Source organism: Colius striatus, chromosome 1 (assembly GCF_028858725.1).
Source record: "Colius striatus isolate bColStr4 chromosome 1, bColStr4.1.hap1, whole genome shotgun sequence".
Taxonomy (NCBI): Eukaryota; Metazoa; Chordata; class Aves; order Coliiformes; family Coliidae; genus Colius; species Colius striatus.
This window is the reverse complement of record NC_084759.1, coordinates 147780290-147800290: the sequence shown is the minus strand read 5'-3', so window position 1 is coordinate 147800290 and position 20001 is coordinate 147780290. Positions and strand designations below refer to the sequence as shown.

Below are 20001 nucleotides of genomic sequence, written 5' to 3'. Positions count from 1 at the left end.
TGGTCAATTAAATTTTGTTAACTGATGTGCTAGGCTGGACATTGTCACATCTTTGTACTGGTAGGAGATTTATGAACTGCTGTAATTTGTTCAAAAAAGGAGGTTTCTTTAGTTGAATGATAAGCTGAGATGCCACATGCTCAAGGAAGCACAATTAAACACTTTGCAATTGGGAGTCTATCGTTCTTGTAGAACCACTGCTAGAAGTAATCTAGCTCATGTATTGAGTACAAGTTATTATAGATCTTTGAGTTGGAATATTACTTTTTGCAATTACACGTGATGGGCTATTTAGGGAGGCCTAAGTTTTAAGGGTAAAGCATTTATCTTGCATGTATGTCATTACAGTACATCAGCAGGATAGTAAACAATTTGCTCAGCTTGCATGCAGTTTGTTTTTACAGGAAACCATTACACCTGAATATCCGCTTTTATGAATCAAGTAGTTTGTAACATGATGCTTAGATGTGATACAATAGGAGATAAAACAAAAAACATCCACACACCCACACGCACAAATGTGATGTTTTCATCATGTAACAATGTATTTCAAAACCAGTCCATACAGATTCTTCTCTTTAGCTTACTACCCTTTTTTTTTCGTTCAGAAACAAGTCATTTGCTAATGGTGACCTTAAAGGAACTTCAGCTGTTAGGTTGCAACTAAAGCTGAACAAGTAACTGGGAGAGAGCTCTTTTTGTTCCGCATCCGCTAGGACTCCGGCAGGGCGCGCATACAGACGTTGCCTTGCTAGAACCACGTATGAGGTGATCTGGGCCTCCAGTGGGCAACAGGTAACTAAAGGCTAATTTGTAACTCCTCCTTTGGCTCAGCCCTCTAATGGGGATTAGATGATGCTATGAAATACAGGCAACAACTTTTGCTTCCTACCTTCAATTCTAGGTTGTTAGTATTGCCTCATGTTTCTCCTTTTGTTAATATTGCCTCATGTTGCTGGTTTTATTCCACATAACTCAAGCATATCCTTAAAACTACTTCTACCTCCCTAGTATGTGGTGCATTTCGGACCATTCTTGGGAACCAAGCCTTCTCACTCTAAAAATGTTGCTTAGGTATCTTCATCAGGTGCTTAATTTGTTCACAGTATTCAGACAAACTGAAATGATCTTTTACTATCTTCTATTTGCCTGTGGCCTGTGTTCAGGCTGAGTTCATGTGAAGGTGCTGTGTTCTTCCCAGTCTCAAAGAGGAGAAGTGGGATTCATTTGTAATTGGTATCAGACCCTTAGAGTGTCAGTCCTTTGGCAGTCCTGTTATGGTTATCCCTCAAGTGCATCTGTCCTGCTTTGGCAAGCGGGTGGCAGGTAGTATTTTACTCCTTCCAATCTTAGCAGATAATATGCTACTTTAAGTTCCTTGTGCACCTCAGGAAGTCTCTTTGAATTAATCATGCAGCAGGGAAGCTGCAGCGGTAATATTTTTAAAAACAACCCATAGCATTCTTTATTGTACAGTTCAGGAAGGACTTTTATAAACTCGCAGCTCAGCTACATATGGAAAACTGAAAGTAGTAACCGACACTTGCATTCAACAGCTTGGTACAAAAATCATATTCCAGTAGGAGCTCTTTAAAGGAGCTGAAGCTTACAGGGTTTGTGTACACGTCACAATCTGCTTGTACAGATAAGCTACTTTTATACAGATTTTCTTTAATGACAACAGCGGCCCTTTATCTAGGCACGTTAGGTCAGCCTGGTGGGTCTGCTCTTAAAGGCTGACAGTAGGCCTGATGTTTTGTTTCTGAGAGTTTTACTATACATTAGGGTTTAATTCTGTGCAACTTTGCTTGGATGAAAGTACAGCGACAGTTACAAGACAAATTAGGCAGATTATAAGATAGATGAACACAGCAACAGCAAACACATTTCAGAGGGAATTACATATGGGTGAGTTGCATTGTCAAAGTCAAACAGTCACAGTCATTTCAGTTTATCAGTGAACCCTGTCGTTCACTTGTGCAATTTCACAGATACAAGTAAGAGTAGGTAAAGTTGGTGTCCTCAAGGTACACAGCTACCTAGAGTCCAGATAATGGAGTACAATGAGGCCAACTTTACTATGACCACAAAACTAGCAACTGGCCTTGAAAAAAAATGCAAGCTACAACTGTATTTAGTAACAGTAGGTTGTGTACTTAAGATACTAGAGGAATGCATGAATCCTAAAGGCACTCGTAACAGAATTTTGAAGTGGAAGATTTTCCTGAGCTATACTTCCTTCATCCTACTGATTCAGTAGCTTGTTGTTTAGAAACACCGGATTAATGAATAGTTTTACCTCATGGATGCCTCATTTTACCAGTCTTGATAATGCTATATTCATTGACACCTGCGCCTACCACTTCACGACGGTTCCAAGAAGACTTTAGAGACTAACACTAATTAGTCACTTGGAAGAGGAATTTCCCTTTTCCCTAGACCAATTCTGGTTGGTACCACCTTGGTTTGCAGTCTACACTCACCAGACCAGAAGTACAGAATTAAGGTTACCTAACAGGAAATGGCAAAAGTTTCAACTCGGGTATTCATGAAACGAAATAACAGCTGCAATGTCTAGAACACAGGGAAGTGCATCCAGGTTTAAAAATACTGATCACAATAGAATCTGCAGGACTTTATACTTTGTAATTCTAACATCTGGTAATATCTGAGATAGAGTGAGCTTTGCCATAAAACTATTTTCTCGAAAAGCTTAATCTTGTCTTCCCCCAAAAAAAAGAGTGGCCGCTTGATTCCACATTCCCCTAACTGCTTTTCCGCTTGTCCTCGACCTATTTAATCAGTCATTATGGTTTTGAACCTGTTCAGGCGCTTGATGAGATGAAATTCTGAAGACATGTATATGAAGATGAGCAGCAATCTGAAGGCATACACCAGTGGCATATCTCAGCATATCAAACAAGGATATGAACTTCAAAAGAACAAAACACAACAGGTTAAAAAAAAAAAAACCAAACCAACAAATACTTTTAAAAATCATCTGTACTATAACTTCATCTCTACTTTCAATCAAACCATCCAAGTGACAAGTGCACCAACCATTTTAATATACATTCTATTTTAGAAATAACTCCAAACCAACAAAGCTTGTTAGTCTGCACTCAGCAGAATAATTTTAAACAATCACTTGAACAAATCACCTCTCTTTACAAAAGAGACCTGGAAGGTTACTTTGACATCTCTGCTCCAAAGAAAGCAAGCCAGTCAGGTCCCAGAACACACGTTTACATGGTATCCTGGCACTCTCTTTGCAGTGACAGCTGAAATCTCAGTAAGTCAGAAATTACAGAGTGGAATGACAGGGACAGTTCTCAATCCATTCCTTTAAATATGCTTTAAATGTAAAGAAGATGACAAAATGCTTACCAATGCTATCCACAGAACAATATATTCATCAATGAAACTGTTGAAGTACTGGTCCAAAAACAGAAGTCCTGGCCCAATAAATGCAGTGTCCTGAAGGGAGATTTCGCTTTTTGTCATGTGAGCCACCTATGTTTAAAAAAAGAAGAGACAAAAAAGGACCACTGCAAGATCAATATAATTACCTGAAAACCTCCACCTTAATTATGAAAGGGCACGAAATCCTTACCCAGCACCAGCCTGCTGTCCCTGGTTCTCAGGAAGCACAGTACAGGCCAACAGCTTCCTAAATGCTTCAGGGCCTGCTGCTCTCTGATAGGTTCTTTTGCAAGGACCAAGTCACCTTTTCTCCAGTTTATTCAACCAATTTATAGCACTTTAATCAGTGATAACAGCTATTTGAGTTGTCAGTTGTTTGGTTTTTTTTTTTTTACATAAAGTAAGAAATGTGTACGTGTCATTCAGTGTTCTTTTGTAACACGTTACATCTACACTGGCGCATTTTAGCAAGTAATGATCCCAGCAGTCTCCTCCAGACTAAACAGCCTCAGTTCCCACAGCCTTTCCTCATAAGGAAGATGTTCCAGTCCTCTGATCATGTTGGTGGCTCTGTGCTGGACTCTCCCCAGCAGTTCCCTGTCCCTCTTGAGCTGGGGAGCTCAGAACTGCACACAAGACTCCAGATGAGGCCTCACCAGGGCAGAGTAGGGGGAAGGAGAACCTCCCTTGACCTGTTGGCCACACTCATTTCATTGAAATGTTGTTTACAAGCTTAACTGGAAAATTTTGGCTTTACTTAGCCAAAAGCCAACTCAAAACTAGGCTTTTCCTTAGGTGTCAAGGCTTGTTTTGACTGTTTAGTAGAGATAGAGACTCTTTACGGAATGACTCAGAGATAGATTAGTGGGGGAGGGAATCTCTCCCTGCCTGCCCCTTGATCCTTCCATATTTAGCATTCTTAGAGACAAGCTCACCTTTCATTGAGAGGCAGAAGAGGTTTTTGTAAGAAGCTGGAGACCTAATAAAGGACATATAAAGAGTCCCACTAGGCAGCCAAAAAATGGCAGAAGGAAAGCAGTCTAGGTGCCAAGTCTGCTGTAAGAAATCACCCTGTCATTCCTTGTTTCCGTGCATTGCAACCACATCTGGAATATTGTGTCGAGTTACAGGCCCTTCAGTTCAAGAAGGACTGGGAGGTGCTGGATAGAGTTCAGCACAGGGCCACAGAGACGATGGAGTGGAGCAAAGCTGAGGGAGCTGGGGCACTTTAGCTTGGAGGAGACTGAGGGGTGATCTCATTAATGTTTACAAATACATAAAGGGCAGGTGTCAGGAGGATGGAGCCAGGCTCTTCTCAGTGATGTCCAATGACAGGACAAGGGGCAACGGGTACAAGCTGGAACATAAGAGGTTCCAAAGAAATACAGAAAAAATTTCTTCCCTGTTCAGGTGAAGGAGCACTGGAACAGGCTGTCCACATGGGTTGTGGAGTCTCCTCTGGAGACATTCAAAACCCACCTGGACAAGTTTCTGTGTGACCTACACAGGGAGTTGGACTAGATGATCTTTCGAGGTCCCTTCGTACCCTTAAGATTCTTTGATTTGCAAATATGATTAAAGTAATGAGAGGTTCCTCTGAACGAGGTGGTCTCTTAGTGTAATACAAATCATGATGAACTCTATGCTGAAGAGCAAAATTCAGAGAAAAGCCTGTGTGTGTCCCAGTCGAAAGACAGAACAAACCACAACAGCTTACATCCAGAGGGGAGCTTCCACTCTAAGCCAGCTAAGGATGTCCTGCTAAAGGGCCTGCTGCAGGGAGCAGTTCCTGGCTCACACATGGCAGGCAAGAGCTCTGCAGGGTTACTGCCCATGGAGCAGCTCTGCAGCATCCACACAAACTGCGCACAGCTTGGCTCATGTCTCCACTGGGCTTCCCACCTGGTCATGCTTCAAGACTTTACTGCAGTTTGCTCACTCTGTAGTCTAGTTCAGCATCTTGGACACAGTGAAACTGGTAATACAGTGTCAGAGTAGCATGAGAAAACTTGCACAGACCCACTGGCCCAGCAAGAGTCAAGGCAGTTTCTTTTTAGGAGGTTTAGGATTGAAACAAGGCTCCTTACCACCAACTTCTGAGAGATTTTAGCATTCACAAATCCAAACATCAAGACGTAGAGACAAGAGTGTTTTTCAAACAGCTGAGTTGTAGACTTTTTATAGATCACAATGGCCAGTGTGATAAGTAGTCCAATGTGCAGGCCTGGTGAAAGAACACTTGTTCCCTGAAATACAAATGGACAGAACATTTTTCTTAAGCTTCAATCATATGGTAAGGTCCAGGTTTTACAGGTAGAGCAAATCTCATGAAACGAAACTAAGAGTTGTCAGAACTCAGGGAAAGTCCATTCCCATTATGCCAATGTTATTAGTATAGTTGCTGTGACAGAACAAATCTAGTAACAGCTAGAGAGAAGGGAGATTTATAAAGCCTTTGCTTTAGCAATCCAACACTCATATGCTCCTCTGCTTAAAGGCTTAAGCAGATAAAACCTTTGTGATCATCTGAAATGCAATAAAGGTGTAAATTATTCAAACCTCATTCAGGTTTTTAAAGCAACTTACTGCTATTGTAGATCCATTCTTTCCAACCCCTCCACCAAAGATGACACGGAAGTAATTGAAAAAAGACAGTGCTGTTCCACACAGGATGCCAAAAACTGCAAAGAACTTCAGTTCTAAACCCACCAAAGCGACCTTAGCAAGAAAAACAAGAGAAGGATTTTAAAGGTTAAGGATAACACTTTCTTTAAAAAGTGATTAAAAAAGCTACTGATAACTTACTAAGCATGTGTTTTATTTGAACTCTCACTTTCCTCAGGACAAGCTGAAGAGGACAGCAGGTGGAATTTGTTTCCTTACTAAGGAGATGACAAATTTCTTTCATAATGTTTAAACTCAAGTTTAACCTGGGTACTTAAGTTATGGTCTTGAACTTCAGCTAGATCTTACCATGTCTGTCCTTAATGATGTTCCTCAAATATTTTTACTACCTAAGCAAAAACTTGACACAGACACAGATTGCTACATCACCAAAGCGTGGGAGGGGGCAGAAGTACAGTTCCTTCTGTTTCACTGAGTAACACAACACTGAACCACAGGAAACACAAACACCATCTGCCTGCTTTGTGTTTTGGTACGTGTTATTTGTATGCTGTATCTTGGCATTTAAAATAGTCTCCAGATAGGAATTGTAATTAAACAGTTACCTTTCAGAATCAACTGCAGTTTCAAGGAAACTTCCAAGGGCAGCAGAGGATTTAAAAAAAAAAAAAAGAAGTAGTAATAAATTGAAACCATTGACTATATTTTGGAATATAGATTGCTTTGAGATACAGCATAACTACCACAGATTGTAATACTGAAGAAAAAATGATAATAAGTAAAGTCTAATGCACCCACTTTGTTTTCCAACATGAAAATCACAGAATCGTAGGGTTGGAAGGGACCTTTAGACATCAGCTAGTCCAACCCCCCTGCAGAATACTCTGAAAATAGAAGAAGAGCATTTTGCAGGACAGGGAAAGTTTAGCTAAACGGTTCCTAATTGCTGAGTAAACTTGTGAGTTCATTTGAATTACTTGGTGGTTTAGATTATTCTGCAGTGGTTATCAATAGCATGGCACAGTCTCAGCTCCTCCATGCACCGTAACCAAGCACACCTGTATGCTTCTGAGTGAAGACCCTGGAGTGCTATGTGCTTTTGATACCATCCCTTACAGGGCATTTTTAAAGATCAGAAGAAAAGCCAGAGGTGGAGAAATGCTTTTGGACAGAAAACATTCCTTTAAATATAGATCTTTAAATTTCTGTCGTCTGTGACATAACTGTTAAAAATCAGTGTATCTCCCTCAGCAGGTAAAAGTGTGGATTACTTAGCCAAAAATCCCCCAACTTCATCCCACGGCTTTGTCACATTAAAGCATTTTATCTTCAAATTTTAAAATAAAGCATCCTATGAATCACTCAACAGAAACGTATGTCTTACAATAAACTATACAAAAGAAATAAAACTAGAACAAAATGTATTTGTTAAAGCTTGAGTATCTGCAGAACATCTGTTATTTCTGGCTCAGAAGTTTATTCATGGCAGATGGGGTCTTTTTTCCTCTATGTAGCTCTGAATTTGTGTATAGGGAGTTACCTACAACATAAAAATAACCTAGGCATGTACAATAAGCTAAAGCAGAGCATCAGCCAGCCAGCAGGTGTTGGTGGTGCTTGGACAGGACAGCTTCACATACCACAGGGGCTGCAGACATCTCACAGGAACTGAGCAGCCGTCAGGAACGCCAAATACTTGATACACTCACCTTATAGTCCCACACCGCTGTGCCACCGCACGCAGATATCAGGAGCAGCATTGTTATGGCTATCTGAACTTCAGTTACATCTACTCTGGGAAACAAAAACAGGGAGATTTAGTTAAAGGAAAGGTCCTTTTGCTGTAAGTATAAGGCAGTAGAGTGGGACATAAAAAGGAAACAGTGACTTTATTTCCATAAAGCACCAAATTGCATTGATGTATATAGAATGTGATTTTCCTTGACTGACAAAGATACTCTATATGGAGTCACACATCTTTCCCTAAAAGACAGCAAGCTACATTCAGTTTTAATAGGGGGATATCATGGGTTTGTGTGGAAACACTATTTGCCTGGTAACAGGGGGAGGGAGCTGTAGTGCTGGTCCCTGTAAGCAATTCTCAAAACATACGCCCCCAGACCCACCTCCAGCCTGGCCAGGCCAATCTGGTGCCTCTGTGATCAGTATTTAAGGATAGAAATCTGCAGAGAAGAGGAGGTGGAGGAGTGGTACAAGATGGAGGTGACCATGGGGACCTCACAGTCAGAGAATCACAGAATGTCAAGTGTTGGAAGGGACCTCAAAAGATCATCTAGTCCACCTCCACTGGAGGAGCACCAAACTGGAGACCCCTCTGCAACCCGTGGTGAGCACACAGGCTGTGCCCCTGCAACCCATGGAGGGCAATGGCAGGACTGAAAGCCACCAGCAGCTCTGGGTGAGTGTGCCCAGATGGGCAAGAGACTGTGTGAGGAGGTGGCCATGATGCAGGCCGTGCTGGAGAGTCTGCGGGCCGCAGAGAGGAGCTGCAGCCCTCGGGATGAACGCACATCAGAGCAGCCCATACAGGGCTGCCTGGCCTGTGAGGGACCCCATGGAGGAACAGGGAGGGCCAGAGAGGAGCCTACCCACCTGAGGAGAGACAAGTGGCAGGAGCCATCAGGAAAAGATCAACTGAAACCCGCATTCCCTGCCCCCTGAGCTGTTCAGGGGATAAGGAGGTAAAGACATCAGGATCAGGGCTCAGATCCCCGGAAGAGGGGAGGGGTGGGGGAAGGTGGTCTGAAAGGGCTGGTTGTGCTCTTCATCATTGTATCACTCTATATCATTTTCTGTTTGTTGTTTTTGGTTAGTGGTGGATTTAATGAATTTCTGTTTCCTTCCCCAAATTGAGTAGTCTTGTCTGTTCTGCCCAGGATCATAAGTGGCCATTGAAACCTTCCTGTCCTTAGGGGGTTCCAAAGGCCCATGGTACTAATGGCTGATTATGGTGCTTTGTTCCTGGAGGGGCCTAAACCATGACAGCAGAAAAGCTTTGAGAACTTTGTATACATTTATAGACTACCTGTAGATGTGCAAGTATCAAATCAAAGTGTAAAGGCAAGCTCACAGTAGATGCAGACATTTTCATTTAATGTGTATCATATAGCAATATGGACCACAAAGAGTAGGCTGGGAGAGAAGGGATTTCTTTAAGCTATTGTATCATGAAAACTTGACAGATACAGCCTGCAAAACATGAAGGCAGCTAAGCATCTGTCCCCTTTCTGAGAACATACAACTGACATCTTGCTTTTTTCCATAAAAACATCTTTAAAATAGGTGGCCTTATATGCCTTCTGAAGTCTAGGCTCTGTATTCCACCTTTTTTGCTCTCAAACAAGATAGCAAACTCCCTCTTACTCTATTTGACTGATAAAAAAAGTTAAGCAGAGGCTCAGGAGAAAAAAAAGAAAAAAACAATACTTTTAATAAAACTTTAAAATTGAAAAAAAAGAGGCAAAAGCACATCTAAAGCACATTCCTTTTATGCTCCCAAAGGTTTTGAGACAGGTACCTTATCTTTGTACTGAAGTTATCAGCAAACAGTGACAATGGATGTTTAAAATGCAACATTTCTTTAAGCATTTTGGAATAAATTTGTTCTTTTAAGGTATTATGACCACAGTCAGCACGTATTGTTACTTGCTTAGCACATGAACTCTTTGCATAGGCAACTGTAATTTTTAAGGGAGACAGGTATCAGCTCTTGGCCAGTGGAAAATATTTATCTGATCTTAATGGCAGTAACATTAAACTCTCTTCTTTCATCAGAAAGACAGTGATAAAACATGCTTAGTTTCATGACAAACTTCAGACTCTCACTCTTAGAAGGGCCAAAGTTTAAGCTGCAACTAGATGATAAACTGAGCTGCTTGTCAGTGCTCAGAGCCACGGGGATGGGTCATCCTCTCCTCCTGTGCCACCACCACACGCCTCAGGCTGCGAGGTGAACCTGCTCAGTTCAGGAGGAAAACAGGGCAGTGGTGCTGGGAGTGGGCTTTTTCCCCCTCTACCAGGGATGAGTGTTACTTGATTCTGCCCAATGATTGCTGTAGCTGCACATTGTCACGCAAAAACCCCCATGTGCAAGCGCTCAGAGCTCGCACCCTGTACTGTTAAAACCTACATTTTGAAGCTGTACTGCACTTTTCTGTTCTTAGTGGCAGGAAGAGGCTTGAACTCGAGTCGTTGCATGTCTAATGCTTAATTTTGCACAGACTCAGACTGTTGGCTACAACACAGCCCAATTGTAGTCCAATTATTTTAGCCAGATGCTGTGCAGTGTGCCACATAACCCAACAGTAGCACAGTACCCAGCTGCCCTGATCCTCCATGGCCATCAGTGCAAGAACTCTCTCATCCATCATTTGATTTCTAAAATCAAGTGCTGCTCACTCAGAAGCAGAATTGGTGAAAGCTTCCGTGTTATTGTGTATTATCATATTTAGAGCAAGATACTAATGCCTTCACTTAGACTATCTCACTTTTATGCTTCAAAGAAAGAAAACTGTGAGCCTTGAAAGGACTCTGCCCTGTTTTCACTAAACAGAAAGAAGTTACCTTGGAGACAGGTGGTGTCTGTCTAACTTCAAACAGTAAGTGTGGAATACCAAGCCATTCTGAACTGCTTGTACTATCCACTATCACTGTATTTACATAGAAGCCATTAGGTTTTCAAGGAAGAAATGTTTATGTGGTATAGGAGTCTTAGTGCCTTCCTGATGTAGAGAAATCATTCTCACACTTTATGTGAGAACAAAAGGCACGGAAAAGCAATCATGTATGCAAAATCCCAGAACTCACAGCACAGTCCATCTACCTGTAGTGTAGTCGACTGCCATGTTCAGAAATTATCCTGTTTCAGACATCACTATAAAGCATCTGTTTTTCTTTACAGCACAAGATGTCCTTTAAAAAAAACCCCATAGCTGGATATGCAGGTAGAGGAGTTACAGTTTGTGTGGTAAAATGCATTGTCAGCAAATGAAGAGCTCTTAACATTACCCACAGAGACAGCTTTCTTTTGATACAGAGAACAATACACACGGATCACTAGCCTGCCTGCCCAGTGATGCTCAGATTTGCTAAGGTGTTTCTTGCAGTAGGACTATAAACAGGTGGTTCAGTGAGTGACTACGATGAGCAGAAGGCTAGCCTTCACCTAGCACGTATTTCCAATTTTGCTGCTGCTACAGAAGTCTCTGATCTTTCCCTCTTTTCAGAAATCATTACTAAAGTGCAGCTCATAGTTTAAAAGAAGCAGGAGGCCATGGCTGGGCACCACCAGAGCTGCAGGAAGGTGCAGCAATCCCCACGCTATTAGGAGTTAATTGCCACCTTCTACCTGAATGTCACGACTCCTCCTCCTACACTGCAGGGAAGAAACATGAAATATCTACCAAGCCATAGGCAGCATCACAGTGACCTCTAGACCCAACCCCAAACCTAAAGGACATCAAAGCCAGTATGAACCACAGTAAAAGGAAAGCCCCTACATAAACCTGGGGCAGTTCTTCAAGAACTGTGGCACTGCCACAGCTCTGAGAAAAGAGCATCCTTGGCAAAATACGCAATGGAAGCAGAGAGTTTGTTTGAAGGAAGACTGAAGGTGTCTGTGGAAACTCGTTAGCAGGGGAATTGCTCTAAAAATGCACATGGTTCAGAGTCCCCCGAGCTGAAACTTCTCTGTGTCTGGGAGATTACAAAGGGAGGTACTGTAGATGCTTGCTCTATCCTTACTCCTACACAGAGCACTTGTTTACATTGCAGGCAAGCGTAAAAAAGACCCCTCTGGCCTGAGCCTATGGTGCTCCTATGGGTTCTCAGAACAAACCTGCAGACAAAAGAGCCAAATGCTTATAAACAAAACATACACAGCTAAAATCATCTGCTAAAAGAACAAATTCTCTACTCGGTATCATGTGGAGTTTTAAAGTTTTTGACAGGTAAAGCAGAAGTTGCTAGGGTGGAAAGGAGATGAGGAAGAAGGTGAGAGGAAGAGAGAGCAGAGGAATAAGCAAGAAGAAAGGGAAATCAAGTAGCCAACAGTCTCAGACAATAACGTACTTCTAAAGGTACCTACTTACTTTCCAAATCTTAGTATTCCTGACACGTATGTCTGCCAGTGAGCAGAATAGAACATGAACAGTCCCACAAAACAACAGAAAAACAACCAGTCGGGATTTGTTCCTAGTCGGATTGCTATGCAGGATCCAAGGACAACAAACACTGAAAAGCAGAAATGAACAGGTTAGTGACATGCCTTCTTTGTTGGCAGTTAAGAGAGAAATTAAAAAAAAATACTAAATCACAAGGCATTTTACATCATAACAAAGTCATGATATGACTGATACTTTACTGAGTAGCTAAATTCAGGGACAGTCACAGAATCATACAGAATCTTAAGAATTGGAAGGGACCTCGAAAGATATCTAGTCCAACACCCCTGCCAGAGCAGGGCCACCTAGAGTAGCCCTGGATGGTAACCCAACTCATCCAGGTGGGTTTTGAATGTCTCCAAAGAAGGAGACTCAACAACCCATCTGGGCAGCCTGTTCCAGTGCTCTGTCACCCTCAAGTGAAGAAATTTTTCCTTGTATTTCTTTGGAACCTCTTATGTTCCAGCTTGTACCCACTGTCCCTTGTCCCATCATTGGACATCACTGAGAAGAGCCCTGGCACGAGAGACCAAAACACAGAACTCCCTTTGTTTCAAGAGAGGGCCTGCCTTCTAGCCTACAGTGGTCCTTCTCCCTTCTTATGGCCTTGTCATTTCACATTCTTTGCAACACTAAGAGCTGTCACTGAAGGGCCCAGCTCAGAGAGACTGACAGTTGTGCTTCTCTGGGGAGGGAGGCATAAAGAATGTACCAACTCTTGGGGCAAATATGTCAGCCATTAAGCTTTTATAGAAGTATTTTTATAGAAGTACAGGCATTACCACCAACAGCACCTAAGTTATGGAAATAAAACTGAGCAAGGCTTACTTTTTAAGGACTCAAATCAACTAGAACTCCTAAAGAATATAAACGATCCTTCTCATAAGTGCCAGGCTGGGTGCCCAATTGCCAAAGTGATATTTTTGTACCTCACTCTTAAAGCAGAATCTCTGGTTTCACATGCCAGCGTCTTTTAGACCCTTGATATCCTTTATTAGGCATCACCTGTACCCTCCTGCAAAACACAAGCTACATATATAGCAAAGAATCTCTAAGAATGCTTTTACGGAATTCTTTCATCACCATCTAGCTCATTCAAAGAACACTGAATGTGAAGATGCACAGTAAGTGCAGACCCAACATCTACCAAAGGTACTTCTGAGATAAGGGAAAGCCTTGGCTGCAGTGACCAGGAGGTGGTGAAGATATCCTAAAAGAAGAGCATATGATGACCCTGCTCTGAGCAAGGGATTGGACTGAATAATTTCCAGAGGTCCTTTCCAACTTCAACAAATCTGTGATTCATCACACTCTTTTAAACAGGTAACTTTTTCAAAGCTAGGATGGATAAGAGTAGGTTAAGGCTACCTGTGGAAATAGAGTCACAACCATGATCAAAGAGTTCTCCCAGGGGAGAACTACTGTTTGTTCTTCTGGCTTGCTTCCCATCAATGGCATCCAAAGACTGGTAGATAAAAAGTCCTAATGCACTCAGGAAGTATGCCCAAAAAGGTGCCTGAAAGAGATGCACAGAAGAGGTCACTAAGCAGTTCCCAGTTTCTTAGCTAATAATCTAGTTCATTAAAAGTAAAATATTGTTCAGCACAAAAGTATACTACATTGTGCTATTTGTTACTTAGTTAATGGACAAGGCAAATTGCTTGTGTTAGTCTACATGTGGAGTTATAACGAACTATTCCAGACACACCAGTGAAACACAGGTCTTTCTATTTAAAACTAGAAACAAAAACCACCAAAAAAACCTCCCTTTCATCTCTTTTCTGCATCACCAACTTATTTTTCCACCTTAAAAACTGCAGAATTTCTATAATTCATTGTATTCATTGTGCTGAAAAATGTTATGAAAATGAATCTTTAAAAAAGCAAGTAGCAGCAGGGAACTTACTAAAGTTCTCAGCAGTTTATGTGACAGAAGCTTAGATGATTGTCTCAGATTTACAACATACAGATACAAAAAAAACATTACTAAAGTTTTCAGCTTTTAGGGAAAGAGATATTTTTTTTCCCAACATATAAAAATTGGTCACACGGGCACTTTGGACAACGGTTTGAAGAAATTAAGTCATTCACTAAATATGAAGGAACAACTGTCCACTTAATATAGGCTATCGATGTCTCAAAACAAGCTGTAGTACCATGCAAAAGCATCATTTTCATATGCACAACCAGTGCACAGTTTTTATTTTAAAATATTTATAAGTCCTTTAGAACACAGCACAGGCAGCTTTTTTCTCTTAAGCAGTTTTCAGCAGTACTCTTTTAACATTTAGGAACGCTGTTCACAAAGAGTCAAAGTTAGGTATAAATGCCTGGCAACGCAGCTGGTGGGTTCAACAAGCCAAAAGCCACAGGCAGTCACGGTACTGTACAATACAGAAAGTATGTGTTTCGAAGACATTTCCAATTTTAATCACTGCTATTGCTGTGAAGTGCCACAAAGGTAATCTGCAGTGTTTCATGAGGCATCCTGTGACATACTTCTACTAGTTACGAAAAGATAGCTTGAGATCAATCGAAACTTCTTGTGCTAATCCCTGGATTTTGGCAAGCACACAAGGCCACACCTGGCAATTCTACCCAGGATACCACTGGGGTTTTTCGGTTGCATTAGGCTGTCCTCCTTTTGCAACCATCTACCTGTAACTGAAATAGACCTTAACTTGCTTTACATTCATCAAGTTCTTCACATGATGGACAAAAGCTGGCTGCATCCGGTGCTAAATCCGCTAACTAAATCCCTTACCCACTCCGCATTCACACACACCCCCTCCCCAACGCGAGAGGCACATCACCAATTCAGTCCAATGCCAGAGCGTGGGCAGTTTCTCATTTAACTGGATCACTTCCATCACAGAAACACCAGTCAGGAACAGAAACTTGTTACGGCACACCTTTTTTATCTGAAGCTGTAGTGCTGTAATGCCTTGTGCTTGGTATTATCCCAGCCTTCTGAAATGCAGGCTCCATGAAATACCGCCTCCATTCTTCTTCCAAAACAGAAGGCTTGCCTGCTGGCTGCTGTGGTCTGCTATGGAAGTTCTAATAACCCATGGACCACAATGAAAGAATTCTTGTTCAAGGTAACACTGTATACATTTGCCTTACCTCAAAACCAGTGTCATGTATTAAATGTTAAAAATAAACAAATAAGTCGGATTCAGCTCAAACTTCTCTTACTAGGCCTTTTTGACAAAGCAATGGCTTTTTTTGAGTTGCAAGTTACAGTACAGGTATCATCATTAAAAACGCTGATCCAAGTCTGTTTGCATCAGCTCCTGCTGGGACAGATCAAAGCAACGGTGTCCTCAAACTCCAAAACTAAAACACCCTGCTCCCTGACAATCTGGAAAGTGAGGGAGAGTTTTCATCCTCTTCTTTGAAAGGATCACCTGTGTCCATTAATACCTGCAGTGGATACGTCTGTACCCTCGCAGATGTGGAGAAGGGAAGAAGATCCTGATAAGAACAGGGAGGGGAACAGGTGTCTGAGAAAGCTTAGGAACACAATCTGGAGCTTTTCATCCCTCCACTGTCCATTCAAATTTAACCCAAAGAAGTAACAACCAAAGGTCATTTCTGACGAACCACACATTTAAGCAGATTAAACAAAAGCTCTCATGTTTTAATTGGTAAAATACAGTTTTCCAAATCACCGAAGGTTCATGGAGGTTTCCAAACTTCCTCATAACCATGGATTCTCTTTGCTCTCCGCTCTCTCAATCCAGCCACAGCTGCCATCTCCTCTGCCTTCTTGCACGCCTGGCTCTCCATCCAGGGATGTCCCCTGCTGGCTTCCCACGCCGGACCCAAGTAGTTTGCAAATTACAGAAGTGGGAGCATTTGAGAATGCCGTCAGGGCTGGCAGACTCTGCAGAAAGGTCAGGAGGCTCCCAATAATCACCAGCTTTTCACTGATGAGGTGTTTATTATCTCTTCCCAAATTTACATCCTGTCCAGGCAAATGTATTATTAGGCCAGAGCTAGATGCTATTTTCACGGAACTAGAAGAGAACACAAACCTGGGGGAAGAGCCAGGAGGGAAGCTACTCTGCTTCAATTAAAAAGGATGTCTGAAAGATGATACAGCCCCAGAATCTTCTCACACACAGATTTGGTACAGCAGGTCTGGTCATCTACTGAACCAGTGGGCGTCAAAACAAAACCATGTGTGTATAGTGTTTCACAGGTCTATGTGGCATGCCCCTCCTTCAGGAGGAAGTGTAGGCTGAACAGCAGTCCTTATTCTTCTGCTCCTGTGATTCCACCCCACGAAAGAGCACTGACAGCTGCAAAAGGCTGTATGGGCCAAGGAGATCCCTTACTATTTATTTCTAGCAAAACCCTCAAGCTCAGAGGGTTCAACAGCCCAAACTTTTGCAATATTTAAAGATTCGGCCCTCCTTAATTGCTCATCACCATTTAGCCATAATCCTTGCTTCGTCTGTCCACAACTACTAGTTTTGCTCTAAGTCTACAAAAATCTACACACATGGATTTTAAGTTACAAGAGCACTTGAGGGGTAGAATCTGCTACTGACTTAGCCACAAATAAGGTGGCTTGTGTCAAAATTTGCATTTACAGGATACAGCAATACAATCCATGTACCTACCAGACCAGGAGACATTACTGAAGTGGGCAGTGTTTTATACAGCCAAAACATATTGTGCTAGTCAGTAACATACTGCCTTTTGGTGGCTACTGATGCTGATGAAGATAAACAGAATAGTGTATAAAGAAACAACGGCTATACGAGGAAGGGAACAAGGGAGCATTGTATGGTCTTAGATATGAATTGTACTGTGTGCAGGGGGAGAGAAAGTATTATTAAACTGTAGAATTCCCTGCAATAGGACATAATGGAAGCTGAAAATACAAACAGGTTGAAAGTAAGTAGTTCAAAAGGCAAAATCATGAAGTGGAAGGTGTCTGTGGGGAAACAGAGCCATCAGTTGCTGTTCTAGCAAGTAATCTGAGGAGAATAACCAGTCTTTTGGCAGATGGAAGTGTATAATGGGGAAAGATCTCTTTTTCTAGAGCACCTGCTAGCAGCTATTCTCTGAGGCATTTCAGCTACTTTGGATGGTTTGTACAAACATCAAGATTTCGGTCTTTTCAATATAGGGCTAATAGAAATGACCCACTTAAGACCAGTCATAGAAAAAAACCCCAAACCAAGTCATAAAAATAAACCTGCTTCTTCTTTTATGAGCCTCCTGTGCAGTGCCTCTACACTTCTGCCTAGAGAATATAACAAGTGTCTTGTTAGTCCAGCACATAATCAAAACTTGTTCATAAATGGAAGAGGTGTCTTAACAGCACAGAGAGTTGATGTCAAACTGTACTATGCTGTTAGTTCAGTCTGTGATTCAATACCCTTTGACATCATTTTCAGTTTCACCTTTCCACTGCCCTTCCAGTCTACATTTCCAAGTCAAAAGTACAAAGCAGATTTTACAATGGTACATATAGCACCTATTAGTGTTGCAACAATTTAAGCTTTTTAAATAAGCCATCCGGGCATATAACATCTTACGTGGAAGACAAGCTGACTCATTAAACAAGCAGAAAAGAGATAAAAATGCCTAAGTGATGCAGCAAGAGAAAGAAAGGGCTATATTCTCACAGCACACAGCCAACAAAAACTCAATAGGATTAGCAGTTTGGCTTTAATATTGAGAAAGGAATCTGAACAAGGAAGTTTAGTCCAGTCTGTAGGTTCTTACAAAATTCAGCTTCTGCAATTAAAAAAAATAACAGTAAAGTTCCTAAAACTCAACCTAAACTTTCCAGACACGTAGCTGGCACATGACATATATCTATGTTACAAAAGTAAGCTAAAGGTAGCAGTTCCATGAGCATTTTAGTTCTGAAAGTGCCACTGGAAGAAAATCTGTGGTTTCCAACCAATCACTCTCATCTCTAACATCCCTCCTCCTGCTGCCTGCAGCATTACTAAGTGCCTCTGCCTCGCATTGTGTATCAGGGAACTGATTAGACTGAGACCAAAGCAAAGGTAATTTTGACCTGGAACAGCTTCCTGGTATGTCTGCCTCAAATACCTCTGCAAACACCTCTGCTAACGCAAAGGGCAAAGCAACTAGAGAAAAAGAAGGGTTCTGTAGATAAGAACACTCAACAAAGTATATCTAAGTTATCAAAAAAAAAAACCCAACCAACTTGCTACCTCTGCCATTAGGATTTAAGTACATGAGAATGTAAGAAAAACAACCAACCTGCAAGATATTTTACCTACAGAAAGCAATTTCGCCCTGATACTTCCCACCCCCTAACTACCATGAAGGCTCTGCACTGGGAAACTTGTAACAGGGTGGGAAGCACTGATAGAGTCAGTGAAACTGTGGGCAACTCCCGCAGCAGCAACAGCCCACATCAATAAGCCTGTTTTCCCTCCACGAGCTAAAGCAATTAAGCGATTCCCACATAGGGACTGGAAGCGTTTGAGCTGTCAGCCAATACACAATACATCTGCAACACCACTGAGCCTGGATTCTGAACTAAGCGATGCTGAGGTGGCTCAGCCGTGCCCCGTGGCCGGCTCTGCCCTGCTCCTAAGCACATCCCCGCACACACTCTCCTGGTTGGCAGCCCTTTCTACCTCCAGAGCCCCTCTGTCACAGCCTTCCACTTGAGAAGGGAGCTGGCACAGCTTATGCCTCCTTGCTAGTGAGCTGCCCGAGCAGAGGCACACGCAAGGGTCAAGGGATGGTCGCTGGAGTAGGCTGGGGTCCCGCGCTCCAGGGTGAGCCCGGCTGTACCCTCGCTCTGCATCGTGTGGCACAGGCCATGTGCCCAATCAACGCCCTGGTCCCACGGGAACGTCGGTCAGCACTGGGCCGGGAAGGAGACCAGAGCACACCGGCACTCCCCCTTTCGCTTGATTCCCCCGCAGTTCGACATTCAAACCTTAACACCCAAGTCTCCAGCTTGACTCCCGCTACGCTGAAGCGTGACCTCGGCACCGCCGCTCTCCTGACTTCTCGAGGCGAACTCGCAACGAGCACTGGCTCGCGTACTGCCAGAAGGCACTGGGGCGGCCATCCCACAGCGGGCCGAGCTGGGCACCCGCTCCCAGCGCCTGGAGGGCGGCTGGGCCGAGGCGAGGCCGCGGTGGCAGGCTGCGGGAAGGGGCCAAGCCGCAAGGGAAAGGCGGCGGCGGGCTGTGGCGGGCGGTACCTGCTCGGTGGCGCTGGGGCAGCAGGCGATGAGCGGCAGCGCCGTCAGGCAGTTCAGCAGGAGGCCGCCCAGGGTGATGGCGTTGGGGGCCAGCCCCAGCGGGACCTGCTCCACGAGCCAGCACCAGTAGGGCTGCAGCCACGGCTCCAGCAGCGAGCACCCGGCCGCGCTGTAGCGGTGCTGCTCCAGGCGCTTCAGCTGCGCCGGGCCGAGGGGCGCAGGCAGAGCCCAAGGCACGGCCATACCGCGGCCGCCGCCCCGCTGCGGGGGCCGCCACTCGCCGCGCTCCGGGCGTGACCAGGGTCAGGACGCCGCCGCCGCTCGGGGCGGGGCTGAGCCGAGGGCCGCGGCGCGGCGGCGGGAGGCGGAAGAGGCCGACGCCCAGCAGCGGGAGACAGCGGCAGCGGAGCCGCCGCTGCCACCGTCCTCCTCCTCGTGCAGAGCTGAGCGGCCCCGACGCCGGCCTGCCGTGGGGCCCTTCCCCGTTGAGGGCACGGCGCCCTCCCTCTGTCACCCGCGGCAGCAGCCCGGTTCTGGACGGGTTGCCCAGATCCT

The 20001-nt window shown here is 43.7% G+C and overlaps 1 protein-coding gene across 2 annotated transcripts in view; it reads right to left on the bottom strand.

The window, feature by feature from the left end:
• Positions 1-20001, bottom strand: part of CHPT1 (choline phosphotransferase 1) — a 22268-nt gene extending 2267 nt beyond the window's left edge. The window contains exons 1-8 of one of the 2 annotated variants that reach the window (XM_062011198.1): positions 19447-20001; positions 13599-13746; positions 12159-12300; positions 7758-7842; positions 6010-6141; positions 5511-5669; positions 3388-3513; positions 2822-2932 (exon numbers count right to left, since the gene is read on the bottom strand). In XM_062011198.1, coding sequence (XP_061867182.1) covers positions 2822-2932; positions 3388-3513; positions 5511-5669; positions 6010-6141; positions 7758-7842; positions 12159-12300; positions 13599-13746; positions 19447-19689 — 1146 coding nt within the window. In that variant the 5' untranslated portion in view covers positions 19690-20001. The remainder of the gene's footprint in view (positions 1-2821; positions 2933-3387; positions 3514-5510; positions 5670-6009; positions 6142-7757; positions 7843-12158; positions 12301-13598; positions 13747-19446) is intronic. The other variant, XM_062011208.1, reaches the window with a different exon arrangement.